At 40.5% G+C, this 21,138-nt stretch overlaps 1 protein-coding gene across 5 annotated transcripts in view; it reads right to left on the bottom strand.

Annotated features, from left to right (window-relative positions):
• Positions 1-6,434: 6,434 nt before the first annotated feature.
• The window catches only part of LGR5 (leucine rich repeat containing G protein-coupled receptor 5), a 94,057-nt gene continuing 79,353 nt past the window's right edge, over positions 6,435-21,138 (bottom strand). For all 5 annotated transcript variants that reach the window (XM_054812998.1, XM_054812995.1, XM_054812997.1 and 2 more), the window contains 5 exons: positions 21,043-21,114; positions 18,956-19,081; positions 13,973-14,118; positions 12,213-12,296; positions 6,435-10,421 (listed from right to left, as the gene is read on the bottom strand). In XM_054812998.1, the coding sequence (XP_054668973.1) occupies positions 9,331-10,421; positions 12,213-12,296; positions 13,973-14,118; positions 18,956-19,081; positions 21,043-21,114 (1,519 nt within the window). In that variant the 3' untranslated portion in view covers positions 6,435-9,330. The remainder of the gene's footprint in view (positions 10,422-12,212; positions 12,297-13,972; positions 14,119-18,955; positions 19,082-21,042; positions 21,115-21,138) is intronic.

Raw genomic sequence — 21,138 nt, 5'->3', positions numbered from 1 at the left:
TAGGAGGACCACTCTTTTATTTTGGAAAATGTTAGTTATGGAGGACAGATGACTAGAGGATAAATCTGTGTGTTATATTGTTCAAGCCTGCCAATTTTCAGATAGATAAACCATATACTTCTGTATCATACCTGAGATCTACTCCTATATTCACATGTGGCCCTTTCAGGAGTAGGATCAATTTAATGCAGACCTCTTTGCTTTCCTTCTCAGCAGGAAGCACCATTGCTTTTTTGCAATAGGCATCATTGCTGAGGTTTCCTCCAGATATTCCCCCCATACCACATCTGCACAACCTGATGGTTATAGTTCCTTCAATGGCTTTGTTGGAAAATGCTCTGGTTAAAGTAAGCAAGAGAAGTGCCTGGTCATCACAGATGGCTGAGGAAGTTTTGGTGTCAGATCTTTGTTCCTTGGTAAGGTCTGCAAGACTGCTGTTATTTCCAGATTGGCTCAGTGAGAACTGGGTCATCTGACTCCCTCTGCTTTTGAAGTGCTTGGTTTCACAAGGTAGGTATTGGCTGGCTCTCTTTCCTAGTGTACTCCTCCAATAAGAGAGTAATAGAGAGGAATAACTCCTTCACAAAGGATAGAAATGATGTATTAGTTGTAGTTACCCTGTTATGTGACTTGGCCCCTGGTCCTGATAACCTATCTCCCTTTCAAAGTAATCATTTTTGCTTACTGGAGTTATTTCCCAAATAATACCTTTATCCAGCCAGTTAGGATCAGTTTACCACCATTGTGCTTCACGACCCTCCCTGTAGATTGATTCTTTGCTTTCTCTAATCATGCAGTTTGCAGATTATTTCAAGACGGGGGTGTTTAACCCGTTCAGGGGACTCCACGTTTCTGCAAGATTAGACCTTGTGCTGTGCATTTGTGCGGATTCTTTTGAACTGATCCCTGCTTGCTCATTTCATTTTCCTATTGATATGGTTTTCTCAACTATAATGGTTTTTGCTAGAAGAGAGAGAAAAGGTTTTGACTGATCTTCTTTATAGCTTAGTTACTTGAAACTAAGAGGCGATATAGGGTCCCCTTCATCTGGATAAATGCAAGCAAGAGCTCGGGTCTCCAAAACTGCAAAGCTTTCTGGAATCTAAACTGGTCAGCCAGAGGTACATCTTGGGTATTACTTAGCCAGAAGCATGAGAGGAGTAGGGCAGAGAAACAGGTAAGAGATAACAGTGAGGAAGTACCAGCATCACCCAGAGAAGCAGATTTTGTACGAACAGGAAGGTAACAGATTTTCGGTGAAATTGGTTGAGCAATTTCCAAACAGCATTTTGGAGTGTGCAGTAAATGAATCGCATAGTGCCAAAAGGTATCCTTATTCTCTCAGGATGTCCCCCTCCTCACTGGGCTTACACAATCAGGGTATTCCACCGTATCAGGGCATTTTACAACGCATGGGAGTTTCTGCATAGGCACAGGGGGATTCCTGTTCTCCAAACAGGAAGCCTCGATTGACTTTAGTTGTTGCTGGAGTTCGACTGTGCTGTAAATGAAGTGCCTAAACTCTGCTCAAGGTGGGGAGAACTAGGCCCTGGCCTTAAGAAAGTCATACTTAAGTTGAATGACAATAAATGGACTGTCATGAATGTAGTCCTATTTTTGCCTTTTTAAACATGAAGTTAGTGAATTGGGTCAGAATGAAAATTGCTAGATTAAAAACTGTTCCTGAACGTGAGCTGAGATGCTTTCTTGCAGGCTAGGGCTTGCAAAGTTTGACTTGCTGTACTGTCTTGTATTTTGGGGTAGGACCTAGTATGATGGATTTTAGATCTTCAGGTATGAACATAAGCAATGACCATTCTGGCAGCTGGAGCATCTCAAGCCTCTCTATATTCCACAGACTGGAGATAGATGTGGGCTGGTGTTAAATTTGTTTGCAAAATGGAGACAAGTCCAGTGGAAAATTTGATGCTTAAGTGTTTTCTTCAAGCATCTTACAATTTTCAAGGAGCTGTAGGTGAAACCTGAGGTAAGTATATAAATCCCATTTTTAAGGAAGTTGCTTTCTGTCTCATCCAGTTCTACAAATGGGCCTTCTACCTTGCTGATCTATCACACTGAATTTAACAAGTATCAAATATATCATGTCATCACCAAACAAAAGAACAAGCGTGTAAAACTATGGCTACCGTAGTGGCAAGCAATGGTCAGTTTCCTTGAGGAATAATCAGTTCAGAGAAATCTGTGTATAAAATTTGTATGCAGTTACACTTTAGTATTGAGGATATGCTGAAATCTCATGAACTCCAGAATATCGCCAGTTGCCCAAACCCACCAAAAAAACAAAAAAAAAAAAAAGAAAGAAACCCATGGGAAAATCCAACAATATGGAGGATTGTCTGTATACTGGGACAAGCATATATCAAATAAAGCAAAACTCCTCATACTTTGCATTCACAGTGGGGCATTCAGTGGAGTCAGGGAACTATCTCCCCACTTCATGAATTAAGATGCCAATGGCTATCTCTTCCAGTTGGCTAGTTAGCTGTGGTTTAGACACGATCTCATCAATCATCTCTTCTACGTACTTCCCTGGAACAATGATCTCAGCTCCTCTTTCGTTTGCTGACTGATGACGTTCAGGGAGAGAGGTGCTGAGGCATTTGTTAATGTTGCAGACTTGAGACTGATTTCATATTCTAGAATTCATTCCCTGGCCACACAAAACTTTCTGAAGTTCGTTTTCATAGTTAACCAGAAAAGAGGCCTAGGAGGATTTCACAGAAGGCTGGGGTACCTCCTACAGGACACAAACCCTCTGTTTTTAGTAGAACAATCTCCGCAATTACTTTTTTCTTAGAAGGCCAGCAGAGCTCCTTCCTCCAGGAAAAGGTCAGTTCATAAACTGAAAATGCTGATAGCAACTGCAGTCACATCTATAGCTGAGAAGCTGTTGTTATGCATGGAACCAAATTAATAACTGCAAACACCTGTCAAAACAGTGATTACATATCAAGAATGACACCAGATGAAAAAGGAGATGTTTGAAACTTCCTTCAAGTATTAGTTTTGGAGTCCTGAGACTTCCAAGGCTAGTTGGAGAAGACTCTTGGTATGCGCATGCATAATACTTAGTGGAAGTCTTTAGATTCACAGATGGACAGGTTTTTTCCCTTGTTAATGAAGCATATTTTTTGCTTGACAAGTGGAAAATGTTGCCACCTGTGAAAAGATTAAATAGGGATTTTGAGTGGACTCTTTGTCTGTGACTGAGTTTTTTAGAAATCCTGGCTGTGGGCCAGCTCTCAAGAGGAATATTCTTAATGTTTGTTTTTTCCTATGACTGAGATCGGATCCTTAGATAATTTTGACAATGCCACAACAAATCGTTTTATGGAGGGAACATACTCATATTTCCTATGTCTCCAGAGTCACTGGAGCACAAGTCTGTGATTCTCATTATGTGAACAATATGTTCTTAATGTTGATGTTGCCTTTTCTTTCCAGTAGGCTTGCAAGTGGTAGGTATAACACATGGAATTCCTTCTACTTTATTTATTAGCACAGGTAAATTTGCATTTTTCCTTAAAATTTCTAATCTCATGTAGCTGGGACTCTGTTAAAGCAAAGACAGGTAAAGAGTTGAATCTATTTCCTAGGCTTAGTTTAGATAATATATAATAATACCCACATTATTTTTTACAGTAACATTGTTGGAGAATGACAGATTTTGTCCCTTGATTGGCACATGTTCTTGAAAGAGAACATGAGGTGCTTATTGCAGTTGGTGAGGATGCTGGTCCATCCTTTGCTGGTGGAAGGAGTGCAGCTATGCGGGAGTTTGAGAGCAATGTTCTGCAGCACCTGAGCATCTGCACAGTTGCTGTGCCTCATGGATCTGGAAAGGATTTTCTAACACTATTGTTGTGGCTGCTGTGATCCTAGTTCTGGTCTTTTATTGTTAGCTTTCCTGTATTCATGTTCTTACTTTTCTGTCTCCACTTCCTTGTCTTCCAGTGCTTTCCTGAAGGAAGAACATTAATTTTGCTACAAATATTTTTAATTATTTGAGCCTTTCTTAAGTGGCTGAGTAATGAGGACTTCAGCAGTACCTTAATTTTCATACACCAACCTAAACTGATGTCAGAGAAATGTCTGATTATGAGATTATTGTTCCAGTTTTTCATAAACAGTCAGAGGAAATAAGTGGTGCCCAATACTGTAAAGCTGAAATTCCTATTACAGACGATATGGATAGGACAGTTTGATTCGTTGTGCAGCAGCAGCAGCTTTCTTGCTGTCTAGCATATGTAGGCCACTAAGGTGGAAAGCAAACACGGAGCAGCACCAACAGTAAGGACTGTGCACGTGGTTGGTCTCAACTCAAGATCAAGTATGACCAGCAAATTACTGAGGGATGTTCTCTCCTGCTTTGGGAACGAGTTCTGAAGCCGCATGCCCTGCTGATGCAGCATTTCTTCTGCAGCATCGTTCTCTGTGCTTCTCTGCTAGTGTCTGCTAAGGCTCTGCCTTATCCTCATCTATTTTTCTTACAGGTGATTCCATCTTCTTTATGGCTTTCACTTGTATCTCTGACTGGCTCTTTTTCCTTGGCCATTCACGTATCTGCACCCTCCTTGAGGACTGAGCTCCCAGATAAAACTCAGTAATGTATCTAGTGTGCCACAGTAGTGAGCAGGTGGTGTGCTCTGTCTGCTCTACCTGAACAACCCATCACATCAGCCTGCAGTAAACCCTCCTTCAGCTGTTATTGCAGATAACACTACGTGTCTGTGGTGCGAGTGCTTTAAGGAAGAAGTCATCTATACTTACGTGTGATACCACATTGCCCAGAACACTGAAGTTGTGACCACAGGCACTACTGCTCACTATTTGGTACATAAACTAATAAAAATCTTTCTTCCACGTACCGAGATGTATAACCTTGATGCCTCTTTTTCCCTTCTGCACTGAGACTTTCACTAACCAGCCCATTCTTCCTTTGTAGTTCTTCTCTTTCCCTTCTATGTTCAAGCCGTAGTACTTCCCTCCTCAAATAACACAATTTCATTCTGCTTCCTTATGGCCCCCAGCTCTAAAATTGCTTATGCTGCCTGGTGCAAGTAAGCGCGTGTGAAAGCATCCTCACTGCCTGCTTTCATACCATTTCAATCTCTTCAGCCATCAGACTGCTTCCATCCCTTTGTATCCACTCCGAGCTCTTCATCCTTCACAAAACTCCACCATGTTTCTTCATATCCTATAAAACTCTGCCCCTGTTTGCATACTGTCTCTTGCAAGCCCTCTCTCCTCCCTGGCTTAATGCACTCCCCTATGCTATCTTTGTCATGCTTCTGGTTTTTTCCTCCCACAGATAATGAATGCCTTTCTCATCCTCATTCACTGCTGGTTCTGTCCCACCTCAATACTACTATTCTGAAACTCACCCACCAAAATTACTTCTTCTCCACGGCCCTTGTGGCTGAAATGACCCCATCCACTCCAGCTGAGAACCTGCACACTCCCTGCTAAAATCAATTTACAACCATGACTCTCTCTTTCTTTCTCTTCCTTCCTTCCTTCTTATCTTTGTAATTTGTTACTTACCATATGGAGTGAATTCCTGACTAAATGATTGCTTTCTCACATTTTACCTGTTTCTTTCATGTACTTCACAGAATCACAGTCTCTGAAAAACCAAGCACATATAACTGTTCTAAGCTGCAGTCCCTCCCTCCTAACAAGAATGCATCCGCTGTCTCACCTTTCCTCGATGCCTACATGATGACATGACTGTGCTTAGCTGCTGCCTGTCTTTAAAATTCAACTCAGCTGTAACTTCTAGTGCAGCCTGAGCAACCTGACTCTTGCCAAGCACCATGTTTTGGGCCTCACCTTTCATTTGCCCTTAGCATCTGCATCCTATGCATTTCATATGTGAGGATGCTACTGCCTCTCTGCCGCGTATCAGATGAACTTTGCCAGCTGTTTGGTAATCCCGTTTGCTTCATCTGCCACATAAGGGATTGGAGAGAAAATAAGGAAGCATGTGGGAGAATTTGCTGTCTCACCAGAAGCAGCAGCTTAGTGCAGCAGAACCTCATCTCTCACGTGGTCCGGTACGGTGTGAAGCCTGCTGGTAACTCAGGCACGCTCATCGCCTGACCCGATGTGCGCCCTCGTTGCACGGTCGGACATGCCAGTCTCGCACGTGGCAATTGTGAGAGGTCGTCACTGAGGTACAGACAGCGTGCACAGGGAGCAGGATGTGTTCATAAGGGTCTGTGAGTGAAGTTTTGGTAAAAGACTTTTAGTCTGTGTTGAAATGAAACACTATTCTTCATATTTTTGCTCCCTGGGCACCTAATGACAGCACGCAACCTGTAAGTCACAATTTGCCAAGAATTTTGGACATCTGGGGAGGTTGGTGTAAGTATTATAACAACTTTGGAAGGATTAATTGAGGATGCACACAATTTTGTGAGGTGTTAGGTCCTGATTAAATGCTCTTTACTGTTTAGTCACATTTTATTACAACTTACATATGTTTGGAACACTGATAGAAAAGAAAGCATGTCACCTATTTACAATCACTACACATTTACATTATATTATTTACAGATAATGAATTTAGTAATATATATGAGCAGAAAATATAGCAAATATCAATATGAAACTGTACAGGGCTTAATCTCATGTCCTTTACTGTGGTTGCATTTCACTGTAATAATAAATACAGTTCTATATTTACACATTTTACTTTAAAAATCTATTAAATGAATTTTAACAATTTCAAGTTTAAAATATCTGATCAAAATATTTCAAACATGCTTATAAAAATAAGACACAAAGCCTTTAGGACTTTCTGCAAGCTAAAAAAGTTCTGATAAAAGAAGCTTTCTTTAACTACTCTTTAGAATTATAACATTATTTTGCTTCTCAAATCACTTTACAAACTTCTTAAATATAGCGAGCTGAAAGGAATTTCACTGACATTAAGCAGTGCAGCACAGATGGACCCCGGTTAAATTAAAGCTAAGTAAACATGGTAATAGGTATTGTGCAATGGTTGACTGATCCTCTGTTTAATCCAAAGTGGTTTCAGGCATCATTCTCCAGCTGTATGCTGCACTGCTTCAAAAGCCACAAGAGATAAAGGATTAAGATAAGTACTCAGCTGACTTTATCATACATAATTTCGGCATTGGTTCATTTTTTTTCCTGAAGGATGAACATGTCAGCCAAAGTCAACTGATGCCATCTGTAGCTGCAAAACTAAAAATATGCCAGTGTGAATGGACAAGAAAATCAAGGCATATCCATTGTTGGCAACAAATTCTTCATTGTGAAAATCCATCCTTTGAGTCCCAGGAAGTTTTATATACAGTACCAGATGAACAACAGAGATCATCTGTAACTGATTACCTTAATTACTGGGCTGGCCTAGCCTTGGTAATGTTAAAAAATTAGTCTCATTCACCTGGAAGTTGAGTGGCCATTAACTGAGCAGTGAGTACTGGGGTATTAAATGTTACTCCTCAGGGAGCTATTTTTAACAACAACAAAAAAAGTAAATTTGTGCACTTTTGTGTCTTAAATGATCAGCTTGAGCAAAAAGTGCCAGCTCTGAGAAAAGAATACTGGAATATCCCCTGATGGCTTGACCAAGGTCAAAGACTGATATCCTAGGGAAGTGACGGTGGCTCTGTTGTCTGAGAATTTTAACAGTACACTTAGCAAAGACCTGAAGTCTCTTCTCTGTAACTGGGATGCCTAGGATGTGTAAACATACATGCCTTGATTCAGCAGAGTACTAACAGATTTAAAGCCAGAGAGGAACTCTGTGTTAATCTAATCTAACCTCTTCCTAAACTAAAGCCATCAGAAGTCCCTGAATTCCAATAGCTGCCCCAATACCTTTTTTGGCAATATATCCAATTCGAATTTAGACATGTTTGGTGACAGATAGTTCCACTAGCTAATGACCATCACTGTCAACCATTTGCACATTTATTTCTATGCTGCATAACCCTAATGTCAACTTCTAGTCAATCTTACCAGACTCTTCTCCTCTTGACTGAATGTTCCTCTGCTTTCAAATTTCTGTTTCCCAGAAGTAGCTACTTATAAACTGTGATCAAATAACTTCTTAAGCTGCTTTAAATTTATGATATTCATATCCTTTTCAACTTCACAATGTTCTTTACAGCATGTCATTGCAAGAGCTGTTTGAAATAGCCCAGTAGTGCTTGCATCAGCACGAAGAACACCGATCATACAGTCTCTTCACTCCTACTTGATACTGCCTTGGACACAGTGGCCTCTAAATCTTCAACTGACTAGTGACCATGAACTAGAGGCTTTCTAGGATCATGCCTCACAGGACATAGATCATGCCATGAGTAAGACTACAGCTTTTGTTCCTAGACAAATGACCTTAAATGAATGTTGCTATGCGAGTGTCTTTGGTGTCCTTTAATTGCCTTCAGCATGCCAGTCTTCTTGTATTGATGACTTTCTATGCAGTATTTTCCACACTCAAATTCTACGAGTCATCTGCCAATTTTATCAGCAGTAATTCTGAGAGTAATTCTACTGGTATGGTAGCAATTCAGGACCAAACTGTGCAGAACCTCAATAGAAAAACATCTATGTGACAATGGCTTGCTATTTACAATTATATTTGAAGTGCTTAACAGGATCTTGATTAACTTCTTTCACACCATGTTAATTTTGTAGGTTTAGCTGACAATTAAAAATGCTTTGTCAAGTCAAATGACTTCTACAAACCAAACCCAATGACAGTTAAACTATTTAGTCAGCTTTATCAAACATGGAAAGTCATCAGAGTCTCTTCTGCAGAAACCTTTAGGACTTCAGCAGGACTACTCTTCCATTTAGGTACCTTGCTGAATGAGGGCCATACATAGATGCTTATAAAAACAACCATGGCACTGAAAAACTATTATTAAAACCAAATAACAATAAAAGGGAAAAAACCCCCCAACCAATCCCTGAAAATAAACTGTACCAGGTGATGCTTTGAAAAAAAGCTTACCGATTTAACATGGTATTTTTGCTCTTGACCAACTGATGCCCTTTCTGAGTAGTGCTACTTTAAAAGAGAGCAGCTGATACAACTGCACAAACTGCAGCAGCTTTCAGTTTCTCTCTTCATCCCAGCATTTTGTAAGCAGGCTGAGAAGGCTCAAGTATTGAATTTTCAGCTTGCTGCAAGTTTTGTCATTATCTGTTTTCTGATGTGTGTAACCATAATTCAGAGGCACTCTCTAGCTTGTATACACACACCCATACTTACTTTCGGGATTAAAGAAATTGTAAACATAGATATTTTCTGTATTGCCACTGAAACTAGCGACATGGAACAAATGCGACTGATGAAAGATCGCAGCTTTCTGTCATTTGATAAGACGATGGCATTAGTGAATTGCTGGTAGGCATGTCATATGATATGCTGGCACTTGTGAAGGTTACCAATGCTTGTGTTGAGTCACAAGATTGTTTTTCTATGTCTTCTGAATTCACAGAGATCAGACTAGCATGTTTTGATCTCCTCCATAACAAGGTTTGCTTTCGCAGACTTCCCAAGTCCTCCTTAAAGTGTGGATTGAAAAGTATATAAAGGAGCGGGTTTAGACATGCGGGCAGTGGGACGATCACTAGCAGTATTGACTTAATCACTTCTGGGCTGATAAAAGTGAGGTTTAGTAAGGAGGAAAAAGATAAGAAGGCCACAGGGCAATAAAGAATGCAATTAGTAAAAAGTAGCAAGGCTATATGTTTGACCATAGAGCAATCCCAAATGTTGTCTAGTTCTCCCTTTTCTAAAGTACAGTAGAGCTTTGTGTAAGCAATAGTCATTACCAGAAAACAAAGGGAGTTCAGCAATACCAATGCCACCATGTAGCCCATAGCGGTGGGTTCTCCAAATGGTAGTGGTAAACAAAGCGGGGAAACCCCATACTCACTCCCAGTGAGGAGTGGTATCACTGCAATGATTAGTGCCAACATAAAACAAAAGAAAATGGCAATTTTTACACTAGCAATGGAAGATTTTGTTTCAAACTTTGTAGCGTGCTTTACAGAGAATGCACGTTCAAGTGCAGCTAGGGTAAGGAGGAAAATGGAAGCCTCTGAAGCAAAAATGGAGAGAAGCCCAGTTATTTGGCAACCAATTCCACTTTCCCACTGTGCTCCGTACTGAGCAAAGCTACCAAAAGTTGATGCATCCACGCCAGCTAGTACTCCACTGGCCAGACCCATCAAGACATTTACAATAGCTATTAAACTGATCAAAAGTTTTATGGAGGACATATACAATGGAGATCGGAAAACTGTAGCAGACACCAATGCGTTGCAAGTAAAGGTCAAACCCACTATGGTCCACACTCCAATTCTGATCAGCCAGCTACCAAACAGATGATCACATGGTTTGAAGGGACCTGAAATGACAAAATAAAAAGGGCAAGGAAAATCCATGTAAGTTAAAAAATGATTTTGTGCTTTCTAAGACATTACATTTCATGCTTCTTGTGTGCTCCCAGCACAGTCAAGCAGTGAATTTCAGTCAAAAGGGGAGCTGGAAATTTGTTCTTCCTTTGGAGTAATCCCAGACCTTGAGAACATGCTGCTTATATGCATGCTGCAGTACTGGTACATGAGTCTTTGTCCCTCAACCCAAATAGCCTATGGGTTTCTTTTTTGCCTAGCAGTACAAGTGCAATGTGGATGTGCAGTCTGTAGTTTCAAGAAATGCTGTGATGGTTGTCAGTGTGTGAAAAAAGCTGAAAAAGATACCTCTCACTGAACTAGGACAGGTTGCTAACGAGTCTTGGTGAAGGGTGATGTAATGGGTATGGACAGATGCACTTTGGCTACCTTATAACACAGTCCAAGAAAATTGAGGCTGTCTTTACATTTGGAAGTGCTGACTTTTTGGAGGGGCTTCTGATGACCTGTGGCCGAAGTCAGGTCATTAAGATTGAAGCCTGCTATGTATTCTCATAGAACTGAGGTGCATATGCTGTGTGGTTGAAACTGAATGCTCTCCAGTCTGAGAAACATTATTCATCTTGGTACGAGCCAGCTATGCTCTCAAAGCAAGTCCTTCACAGTGGTCCGTGCTTCTCCATGAAGACAGAAACCCCGCAGCTGAGATGTGCTCCATATGACTAGAGCTGCTGCCATCAAGTAGGCATAACCATCTATTGTGTCAGTTTGCAGGTTTTTCTGAGATACCATTTGAAAGATCAACATGGAAGCTCAATTTTCTCTTGGGTCTGGTGATAATATAGCCTTGAAGACAGCAACGTTTTTGTGAACTCAGTAGTTTAGGCCATAGGAGAATATGTGATGGACAAACGGTTCTTAATTCTTTGGCTTCCTGCCTTTTCTATTCCTCTTTACATAACTTAAAAATTTATTATTATTTGCTGTTACAAACAAGAATCTTGGCTTGGAATGAATGCTGAAGTTGGGTTTTTTTGCCCATGTTTCACAATGAAAGAATAGCTAGGGAAGATGTTTGCTGAATCAAGCAAGCACAACTTAGGACTACGGCTGCTAAAGCTAGAAGCGACCTTCCAAAGACATGTTTCTTTCCTTGCCTTAAAGGAGACTTTCAGTGGAATTGGTGGCCTGTAGCTTTGCAATTCAATCAAGGCATTTCTTTTTCCTTACTGCCACACTGAGAAGCCAGGGATGCACTACTCTATAAAGAAAATGACAGTGTCGGGGGTCCTTTGTGATAGACTGTGTACATCAGTACAGTAGCGTTTGGTATTTCCTAGGCATTGAACTAAACTGTGTGTTGTTCAGTAAGCTCAAGTGTAGAATAACTCAGTGAAGTTCAGAAGAATTACTTCAGCTTTGCAAAAGACGGAGTGAACAAAGAATCCGCTCCCCTTTATCATCTGTGAAGTGGTAGAACACAGTCTTTGGTCTCTCATTCCCCTGATAAAGGGATCAATTCCTGTGAAAAGGGGCCTGGAGTGAGGATATGTCTGAAGACTGGCTAAAACTTTTGTTACACCCATAGATAAATTTAGTAGTGCAATAGTTTTCTGGACTGCAGTGCAAAATTTTATATTATTGTGCAATGTATTTGTATTAATCTTAGCAAATTATTGAAGAACATCATGTTACTGTCCTAGTATCTGAATGAGAGTTTGTTCTGCATCTAGAATATCTGGTAGCACTGTGCTTGGATTCCTACCTGTCTGGCAGTTTCATACCTGGAGAAGGTGAGCATTGCACTGAATGATGAGCTTTCAAATCTTCTTCAAAGTCAAGAAAAAAATCTTCAAAGTCACGTTCATCTATGGGAGACAAAATACTCAGATTTGATACTGCAATTTTCAGGAAAAATTTAGTGCAAATTGCAAAAATGTCTGCAGCATTTAAAGCCTGGTCTTGTCCCTTTGCCTTCCAAAGTATGAGCAGAAGCAGACTTGCCTACTTGGTTTTGAATTACTGTACTCAGGATTATTTAAAAAGTTGGCACCATCACTTCTCTGAAAATAATCACTTACAGGTACATTCGCCATTACGTAATTTGCAGTGTGATGACTGCCTAGGAAGGAGTTTAAAATATGAATCCTGCTGTTGTGCCAGGCTACTAAGAATTAACCCAAGTTTTTCCGTGTTTCTTATGCTATCACTCTACCATGTGTTCTTGGCTCTATTCTTGCTGGGGCTAGCCCTGAACTCTGAGACTTACTGGTTTGCAGGAGTGGAGATAGCGCAGAAAGCAGCAGGATGGTGTAACATGTATGTGCGTATCTACGTAACAGGTAACAGGTCAAGTAACAGACCGTATAGAATCATAGAATCATTTAGGTTGGAAAAGACCTTTAAGATCAGCAACTCCAACTGTTAACCTAACGCTGCCAAGTCCACCAATAAACTATGTCCCTAAGCACAATACCTCCGGGGATGGTGACTCAACCACTTCCCTGGGCAGCCTGTTCCAGTACTTAACCCTTCCCATGAAGACATTTTTTTCTAATATCCAACCTAAACCTCCCCCGGCACAACTTGAGGCCATTTTCTTCTGTCTTATCGCTTGTTCCTTGGGAGAAGAGACCAACACCCACCTGGCTACAACCTCCCTTCAGGTAGTTGTAGAGAGCAATAAGGTCTCCCCTCAGCCTCCTTTTCTCCAGGCTAAACTGCCCCAGTTCCCTCAGCCACTCCTCATCAGACCTGTGCTCAAGACCCTTCACCAGCTTCGCTGACCTTCTTTGGACACGCTCCAGCACCTCAATGTCCTTCTTGTAGTGAGGGGCCCAAAACTGAACACAGCACTCGAGGTGCAGCCTCACCAGTGCTGAGTACAGGGGGACGATCACTTCCCCAGTCCTGCTGGCCACACTGTTTCTGATACAAGCCAGGATGCTGTTGGCCACCTTGGCCACCTGGGCACACTGCTGGGTCATAGCTGGCTGTTGACCAACACCCCCAGGTCCTTTTCTACTGGGCAGCTTTCCTTTATGCTGAAGGGGAAGAAAAATACACTAGTCTTCTGTCCTGGAGAGCAGATACACTCCGGTACCCAGGAAGTGCCAGGAAAGATATCAGCAGCCATGCCAAAGTAGCCACATAAGCTCTGTGACTCATCCTGAAGCATGTGGACAGCAGGAGAGCCAAGGATGTGTTGCTACTTCCAAGGCTGGCAAGAAACTGGATCTTTGCTGGCCTGCTCTTGTATGGGGTTACATACCAGCACCAATTCCTTGTCTCTCAAATGAAGGGAAGATTTCCCTTCCCACATTATTATAGTTATTATTTGGACAGAAAGATGAGCGAGTGAGAATTTTGAAATGCAGAGCTGAAAAAATGAGTTTGCTAAGCACAGGAATGCTTGAATAACATATTATCGGGCAAGAGAGAGGGAGAGGCTGCCTCTGGGATTGTAAAAGAGTACTGGATTTGTTTAACATCGCAGGTTGCTCACAGCCTTCAGGTAGGTTTAAAAGCCGAAGATGCCAGTTACCTTGGATTTGTAACAACCCAGCATCCTTCCTGTGAAAATCGTCAATGCTGCTATTCTCATCTTTGTTCCATTGGCTGGAGATTTTGTAGTGGCTCTCACAAGCTCCAAAGGCACAGCACTGATAAGCGTAAGGCATTTCCATGACCCTGCAGAAGAATAAGGAAGTATGCCATGATACTGGTCTAGCACCAGAGTTACTGCATTGAACTGCTCCTCTACTTTTAGCACAAAGGAACTTGTTTAAATAACCATGACTGAAAGTAAAAATACCTATGGGTAAAAATCAGTCATGGTAATAAAAAATGAGGACTCACAAATAAAACTCCACATCAGAAATGTAGATGATTTATAGGCTAATTTTAGTAAAGGCACAATGAAGTTTCCTTATGCACTTCCATGGGAGATATGAAAGTGGGAGATATGTGCCTTGCGGTTGAGTGAATGTTACTCTTAGAGCTGTATTTCTATTTTATTATTTTGAATGATTTTACAGTGTAACTCAACAGTTTCCCCATGTTACTTTCTTAATGGTTTCTTTCAAAAAGCAGATCTAAAGATCACAACTGCATCTACCTGCCTAACAGGCAAAAACAAAACATCACTTCTCAAATGAAATTTCTCCAGTGTGGGGAGAATGAGAACTTTTGGAATTCAAATTTTATCCACCTCTTTTCACGTCCCACTCTTTTCACAGTAAGATGGCAAAAAGGAGATTGTCTTTTGTGCACAGATCAAGAAAGTAGTGTTCTAAACCAAAAGGTGAATGAATCAGAACGGCACTGTGTGTGAAAACAGATGCCACTGAGGAAAAGGTTTTACTTTATTAATTGTCTTAGAAATGACCACGGTCATTGCAGGACACTGGGTGCTCATTCCTAACTCTTTTAAGATCATTGGTATTCCTAACACCTAACTGAATTTACGTCAGTGAGTTTCAATGATTTTGAGGGTTTCTTTTGTCAGAAAATTGCTCATTTCTGGTATGTTTTGAATTTAATTCCTTTGGGGATGTGCAAATTCTGGGGTAGCGTGGAAGAACTACGTATATTCAAGTTCTATAGACTACTCCTTAGATATATTTTATGCTCTGGAAGTAGAGAAATTTAATTTAGTTTGCCAATTGTACATAGAAAAACCTAACAACTCACCTTAATTCCAAAAGCCCAATAAACCAAACACTTCAAAGATAAAGAGGTGATTAGAAGTTATTCTGACTTGACTTAAAAGGAATAAAATAGAACTATATTCTCCTATCAGATTACTTTCAACAGGTTAATCATGTAAATTAACATAATGAGCGTTCCAAGCAACCTCTAACCCCCTGGGAAATCTGCAAAGAAGTTAGTCTGAATCAGGCCCAGTGCCAACAGGACTTAAACTTGTGCGCTAGCCAAAACCTTGGTACAAAAGGGAACAAACGGAACCCTAAGCTCTAAAGTGACTTTTAAATTAGTGCATTTTGGCGTACTTAGAGTCTATATACTTACATTTCCATCGGGAATTAGCAACAATAATTTGTACCCCTGTACACAATACAAAAAGCTACATAAGGTATTTTTAAGGTACTCCAATAAAGGTTCAAGGTAACCAAGATCTAACTATGAAGCAACTTCATGCCAGCAGATTTAAATATTTAATTTCTAACTCATTTCTGTGCATGCCATCTTCTAAAATAAGGAGATTATCTTGATTAAACATTTTTGAACACATTTCCCAGAAGGTCTTCTTAAATAAACTATTATTAAACCCATAGATTACTAGATTAATGCATAGCTAGTCACCTGGTGTAAAACCAACCCCGATCCCCAACTAGAAATTCCCTTTTTGTGAAAAAAATCCCCACAAACAACAACAAAAAACTTATCAAAAGAAACAGTGACAGTTCTGCAAGGTGATCACTGCAACTTGTGGCTTCAGACCTTTTTGAAGACATTGGTACAGCTGGGGAAATGAACAGCTAGTGGATATTTTAGGCTCAAGGGACTAACAGAAATGTATTCTCTGGCTATTCAAACAGCTCTTGTGCTTAATAATGACAGATTTCCAGATGCCGTTGCACTTCTAGCATCCTGCTGGCCTGTCATACAGTGGAAATGTGGACCTCTCACATTGTGTTGGTCCACTGCTTTGATGAAGCAGCCAAAAAAAAGCGCTGCTTTTAAATTATCTTTAAAGAGCAAGACTCCAATTTCTTATTCTCTCTGTGGATCTTTCTAGCATCTTTTGTTAAACCTGCAGTGTTTTTGGTTTCTTTTTCCCCTGGGTTACCAGGACATACATATAGACATCAAATTGGTGAATGCTTCTGATTCTTTGTGCAAACTGTAACTGCGCAGAATGACTGGGACCCAGAACACAGAGGACAAAACATACTTTGTACTGCAAAGAAATTAGTATCAGCTCTTCTTGGTGACAGAGGAATTCCTTTCTTGCAAAAGCGACTTTTAACAAAAAAAAAACCAAAGGCAGCAAGTCTCAGCCATACAGTGCTGGAAGCAGTCCTTTTTATGGCTGGTGCTTATTTGATGTGGATGATTAGATTTAGACTTCGTCAAATTAAACTCTTTTAGAAACACTGGCTAAATTTATTTTTATATACTGCTTATCTTACTGATGATATCTGTATCCTTGATAATTTTTTTCCTGCAGCAAGGAATGCCTCTTTTTTTGTGTTTTTAGATTAAGCAGCAGAGAACACAAGGTCATTTTCTACCTCACAAAGGTATGGGGTTGACGGTGATCTGGAAGGTACAGTTATGATGGATGGAGCAAATCACTGAGCTCTTTACAGCGTTAAATCAAAGCATCAGATAAAGAAGGAAGGAGCGGCTGGCAGCCTGACTTGACTTCCTCATAGCTTGCCATAGCAGGCTGGGCTCGGCTCTGTAGAGTGTTCTTGTGCCATTGCTGAAGGTGGGGCAGAGGATGCTCAGCTCTTTGATGTGTCTGTGTATTGAACAGCAATGACCCATTTAGATGAGCAGGAAGCTTTTATACAGGAATTTGTCTTTAATGTTGTAACCAGTGTCTAGTTCCAACAATTACAAAGGATGAAATTTCATTCTGTTTTAGATCTCTGTTCAAGTTTGGTGCTTCATGCATTGTCTGTGCAGTGATCTTGTGTGAAGTCCTGGACTCATTTTGATTCATGGTAAAAGTCCTGCAGACTCCAGGTCAGGATTTTACCCCATTCTCTCCTGACTGGATAGAATTTGTTCTTGCAGATGTTAATCAACTCTAGAAATATTAATCATACATACTTTTTATACCTTTTTTTAAGACTTAAGCTACTGCCTGACATATCCTTGTTAACTCCTTACCCAGAGTAAATACACTATAGTTGCATTTGAACAATGCACATAATTTTACTGGTGGAAAAATCATATAAAGTATAATTTTGATAAAAGAATTAAAAAAATCTTAGTTATATATAATTCAGTTGAATAGTGGATTATTCTAGGACTACTGCAGCACCTCTTATGCCTCTAGGTCATGGTATATACATCACTATATATTTGCTAGGTTGGAGTAATCCATTTTGCTGTGTTTGCATTCTTTTAAGGAAACTTCAAGTATTTCAGAATTGTCACCTGCCTCAACATGTGGGCAAAGTCAACGAGAGAAGAAAAACTATGGCGGAAGCTCAGCCTCAACCATTCACGATTTCTCATGGAACTTGCTTCTTTATCTCTGAAACTCATCTGAAGGTTTCTAGTGTAGGAGAGGTGCAATGCCTTTGCCAATGTACTTTGAATGTATATGTTATATTTTCATACACTGTGATGAAGTCACTGCCCAATCTCCTCTGTGACAAACCACAAATACTGGGTTTATTAAGTCTTTTAAGGCATTGTTTCCTAACCTTGGAAGCATTTTTTTCAGCTCTTCTCTCTATTTATATCTGTATTCTAGTGTGGATCCCTCCAGGGCTGTATGCAGAGGTTTAATCCTCTCCACACGTCTACTCATGACTCCCTTATTGATAACTCCAAACACTCTAGTCCTTTTCATTAGTGGTAACGTCTCCTTGAGTTGTCTGCCTGCTAAGATGCATGAGACTTTTCCAGTGCAAAAGGCAAATCTAGTGAGGACATAAGGATGGAGTCTCCATCCTTGGAGATATTCAATAGCCATGTGTGGCTGGGCAACCTGCTGTAGGTGACCCCGCTTGAGCAGAGGAGGTTGGACAAGATGACCTCCAGAGGCCCCTTCCAAACTCAACCATTCTGTGATTCTGTGCGCACTGTTTAATTGTTTCAAATTTTATGATATCAAACCTTTTCCAGTAAAACATGGAAAAAATATATGTTGCACTTGGCATCCTTTAATTAAAATATAAAACCCAAAGGAGCGTTAGGGGACACTCCCTAATCCCTGAAGTCAGAGGCAAAACTCTTTTTACTGTGATGTCTTTATGGTCATCCAGTGACCGGCAGAGCTGCAAATAATCTCTAGAGAACATTTCCTTCCTGTATCGCAGAGCATCCAGCAGTAAATTACTAGCATCAAAATGTTTTAGAAATAATGGCAACGTATTATCTGAATCTTAATCAAAAGATTACACAAAAAACATGTTCAAACAAAAGAGGGCAAATATTTTGGAACTTCAGGAGTATATTCTTCCCTTGATATTGGCTGTGTTCTCATTAAGTATAATGGAAGTTTTGTAAACACAGTCCAATAGAGGAGCATATCACTAAGCTGCTAGCAATATTGTTTTAACAGCTTTTGAAACATATCACCAGGAAGCAGATGTGGCTCGTATTAAGCAAGTACTGGGGTTAATATTTCAAAACCCTTCATAGTTTCTTCAGTTAAAAGTGGAGCATAATAAAAGAAGTCTATCATTTTAATCATATTTGCTTTAGTTTTAATAGCACAGATCAAAGACTGACAATACGAAGTAACATGCGTTACACACTGACACACCTTCCATTGCACACGAACACAAATGTGGCTTATTAGTTTTAATGATATACTCACTTGAGTTCTGGAAAATTTTCAGATGATATCAAACTTTGTAGGGCATGATTTCCTGTTAATTTTAAATGAGTTAAACCATGTAGCCCCGTCACAGGAAAAGAAGACAAAAGGTTGGATGACACATCCCTGTGTAACAGCAAATAAAAATCAGCTTACAGGCTTTCATTTTTTTTCTTCAATACTAGAAGTGTCATGTTTGAAAAACATGTTAGACTTTTCTAACTCAATCCAAAATGACTGCATTAAACAGAGGCCCCAGTCAGCATAGCAAAGCTGCAGCACTACTCAGGAGTATGCACCTGTGTGTCTAGCAGAAAGCTAACAGCAGTACCTCGCAGTTAGCTAAGTCTCTGTTGCCAAATCTTGCCTCCAAACATTCATAGTGCCAGTTTTGAGACCAGCAAATTAATTTAAAACCTGTCCACTAGATTGTTTCAATTAAAGGGAGCCAGTACCAGAACAGCTTCCCACAGTTTAAAAGATTCAGTGGGATGCTGGAGGGCACAGCTGCCCAGAAAGCTCCACAGGGAGCAGGTCAGGTGTACGGGGAAGACGTGTGTTTCAGGGTAGGACGGGTCTGGGCTGAAGCAGATGAAGGCGACAGTTCTAAGCTGAGGTTTGTTTGAGGAGCTGAAGAAAGCTCAAAGCACGGCTCTGTAACAGGGAAAGTAAAACCAGTGAATGAAAAAGTGACTGTGATCAAGGAGAAATGGTAAAGTAATTAAAGAAGGGGAAGGCCAGAGGTATTCTATTCTCTATTTCTCCTTCACTTCTTCATTCTGTCTTTTCAGTTCTCTTCACAATTACCTATGCGGCAATACTTAAGATGGTGAACAGTCAAGAAGGAGGAAGAAGGGGAGTCTGATGCTGCTGAAATGCTTTTATGCCTAAGGGTTAACAGCAAAGTTCCCGTCTCTTGAACTATCTACTGAAATCTAAGGGGCTAGACATAACATAAGAGGTATGTTGATGGACTGGTCTTCTACCTTTTTCTGGTTTAGTGTGTTTGTGTGTGTGCACTTGTGTGTCCTCCTGCTCACAACATAAATACAAACGGTGAAATTCTGCTCCTGCTGAAGGGTAAAAACAACCACTGACTGGGGTCAGACCAGGGTTACAGACTAGCATTTCAGGAGACACTGGTACGCGGCGTTGCTCTGTGTGTGTGTGTGCGTTAAAGGGCTTTTTCTTTAACCCTCCCTGAATGTTCTGTGCTACTGACCAAAGCTACAATGTCTTGCTGGCAGTATGTTCCCTCACCCTTTCTTCCATAGGAAAGTCCTGAGGAGGGCCCCCAAAAAGGGATGCCATAGGCAATATTCTCTTTATGGACATTTTTCAGTGCAGCATTCAGAGGGGAGGCTTTGCACATCAACAGAAATGAACACCCCTTTCCAAATTTAGGTTTCCCAGCAGCTACTGGATTATCTGTGAGCAGATGCCCAGCAGTGTATCTTTGTGACAACCATGGAGCAGGATGTTTCCAGAGAAATTTTCTTTCACGTCTTTCCCGTACACCCAATGCCTTAGGGATTCACCTTAATGAGGCATTACAGTGACAGTGGGAAACAGGAACAAGTTAGTGAGGACTGAGCAGGGCTTGTGAACAAGGCCTGCAAAACTGGACTGCCAATGTTTTGACCACTAACTACTCTGGTTGATGTTGCTAAAGAAGAAAACTGTTTCATCAGATGAGGAACGATGAAATAAAAAAGCTTACTGGAAAATGTTTCTTATTTAATTTCGAATCCAATTCCTTAGTCCTGATACACAACAGGAAATATTCCCCACTGCTAAGAGAGACTAAACTGCCAACAAATTGGATGAAGAAAGGCAGATACACTGATATGCTTCATGGACCCCAAATCACTCTGATTACACAGTGTTACATGCAGCTTTGCCATAATACCTATGGGAGTTGAACTACAAGAAAGCAGGCGTTTAAATACGGATTCAACAGACCAGAAGATTAGAATAGAGAAAGCCTCAATTTCTGCTGAGTGGGGCACTAAGTTACTAAATCTTTTGTATGCTCTTGCAAGAAAAATGTGAAAATTTGAATGTAGAAGATGATATACAATACTTACAGTTTGATCAGAGATGGTAAAGAGGAGAAGGCATTGGGGTGAATAATTTTAATTTTGTTCCAAGCTAAATCCCTACAAGAAAAGTGAGTAGAAAAT

The sequence above is a fragment of the Grus americana genome, chromosome 1 (assembly GCF_028858705.1).
Source record: "Grus americana isolate bGruAme1 chromosome 1, bGruAme1.mat, whole genome shotgun sequence".
NCBI classification, from domain to species: domain Eukaryota; kingdom Metazoa; phylum Chordata; class Aves; order Gruiformes; family Gruidae; genus Grus; species Grus americana.
This window is presented reverse-complemented; position numbering and strand designations above follow the sequence as displayed.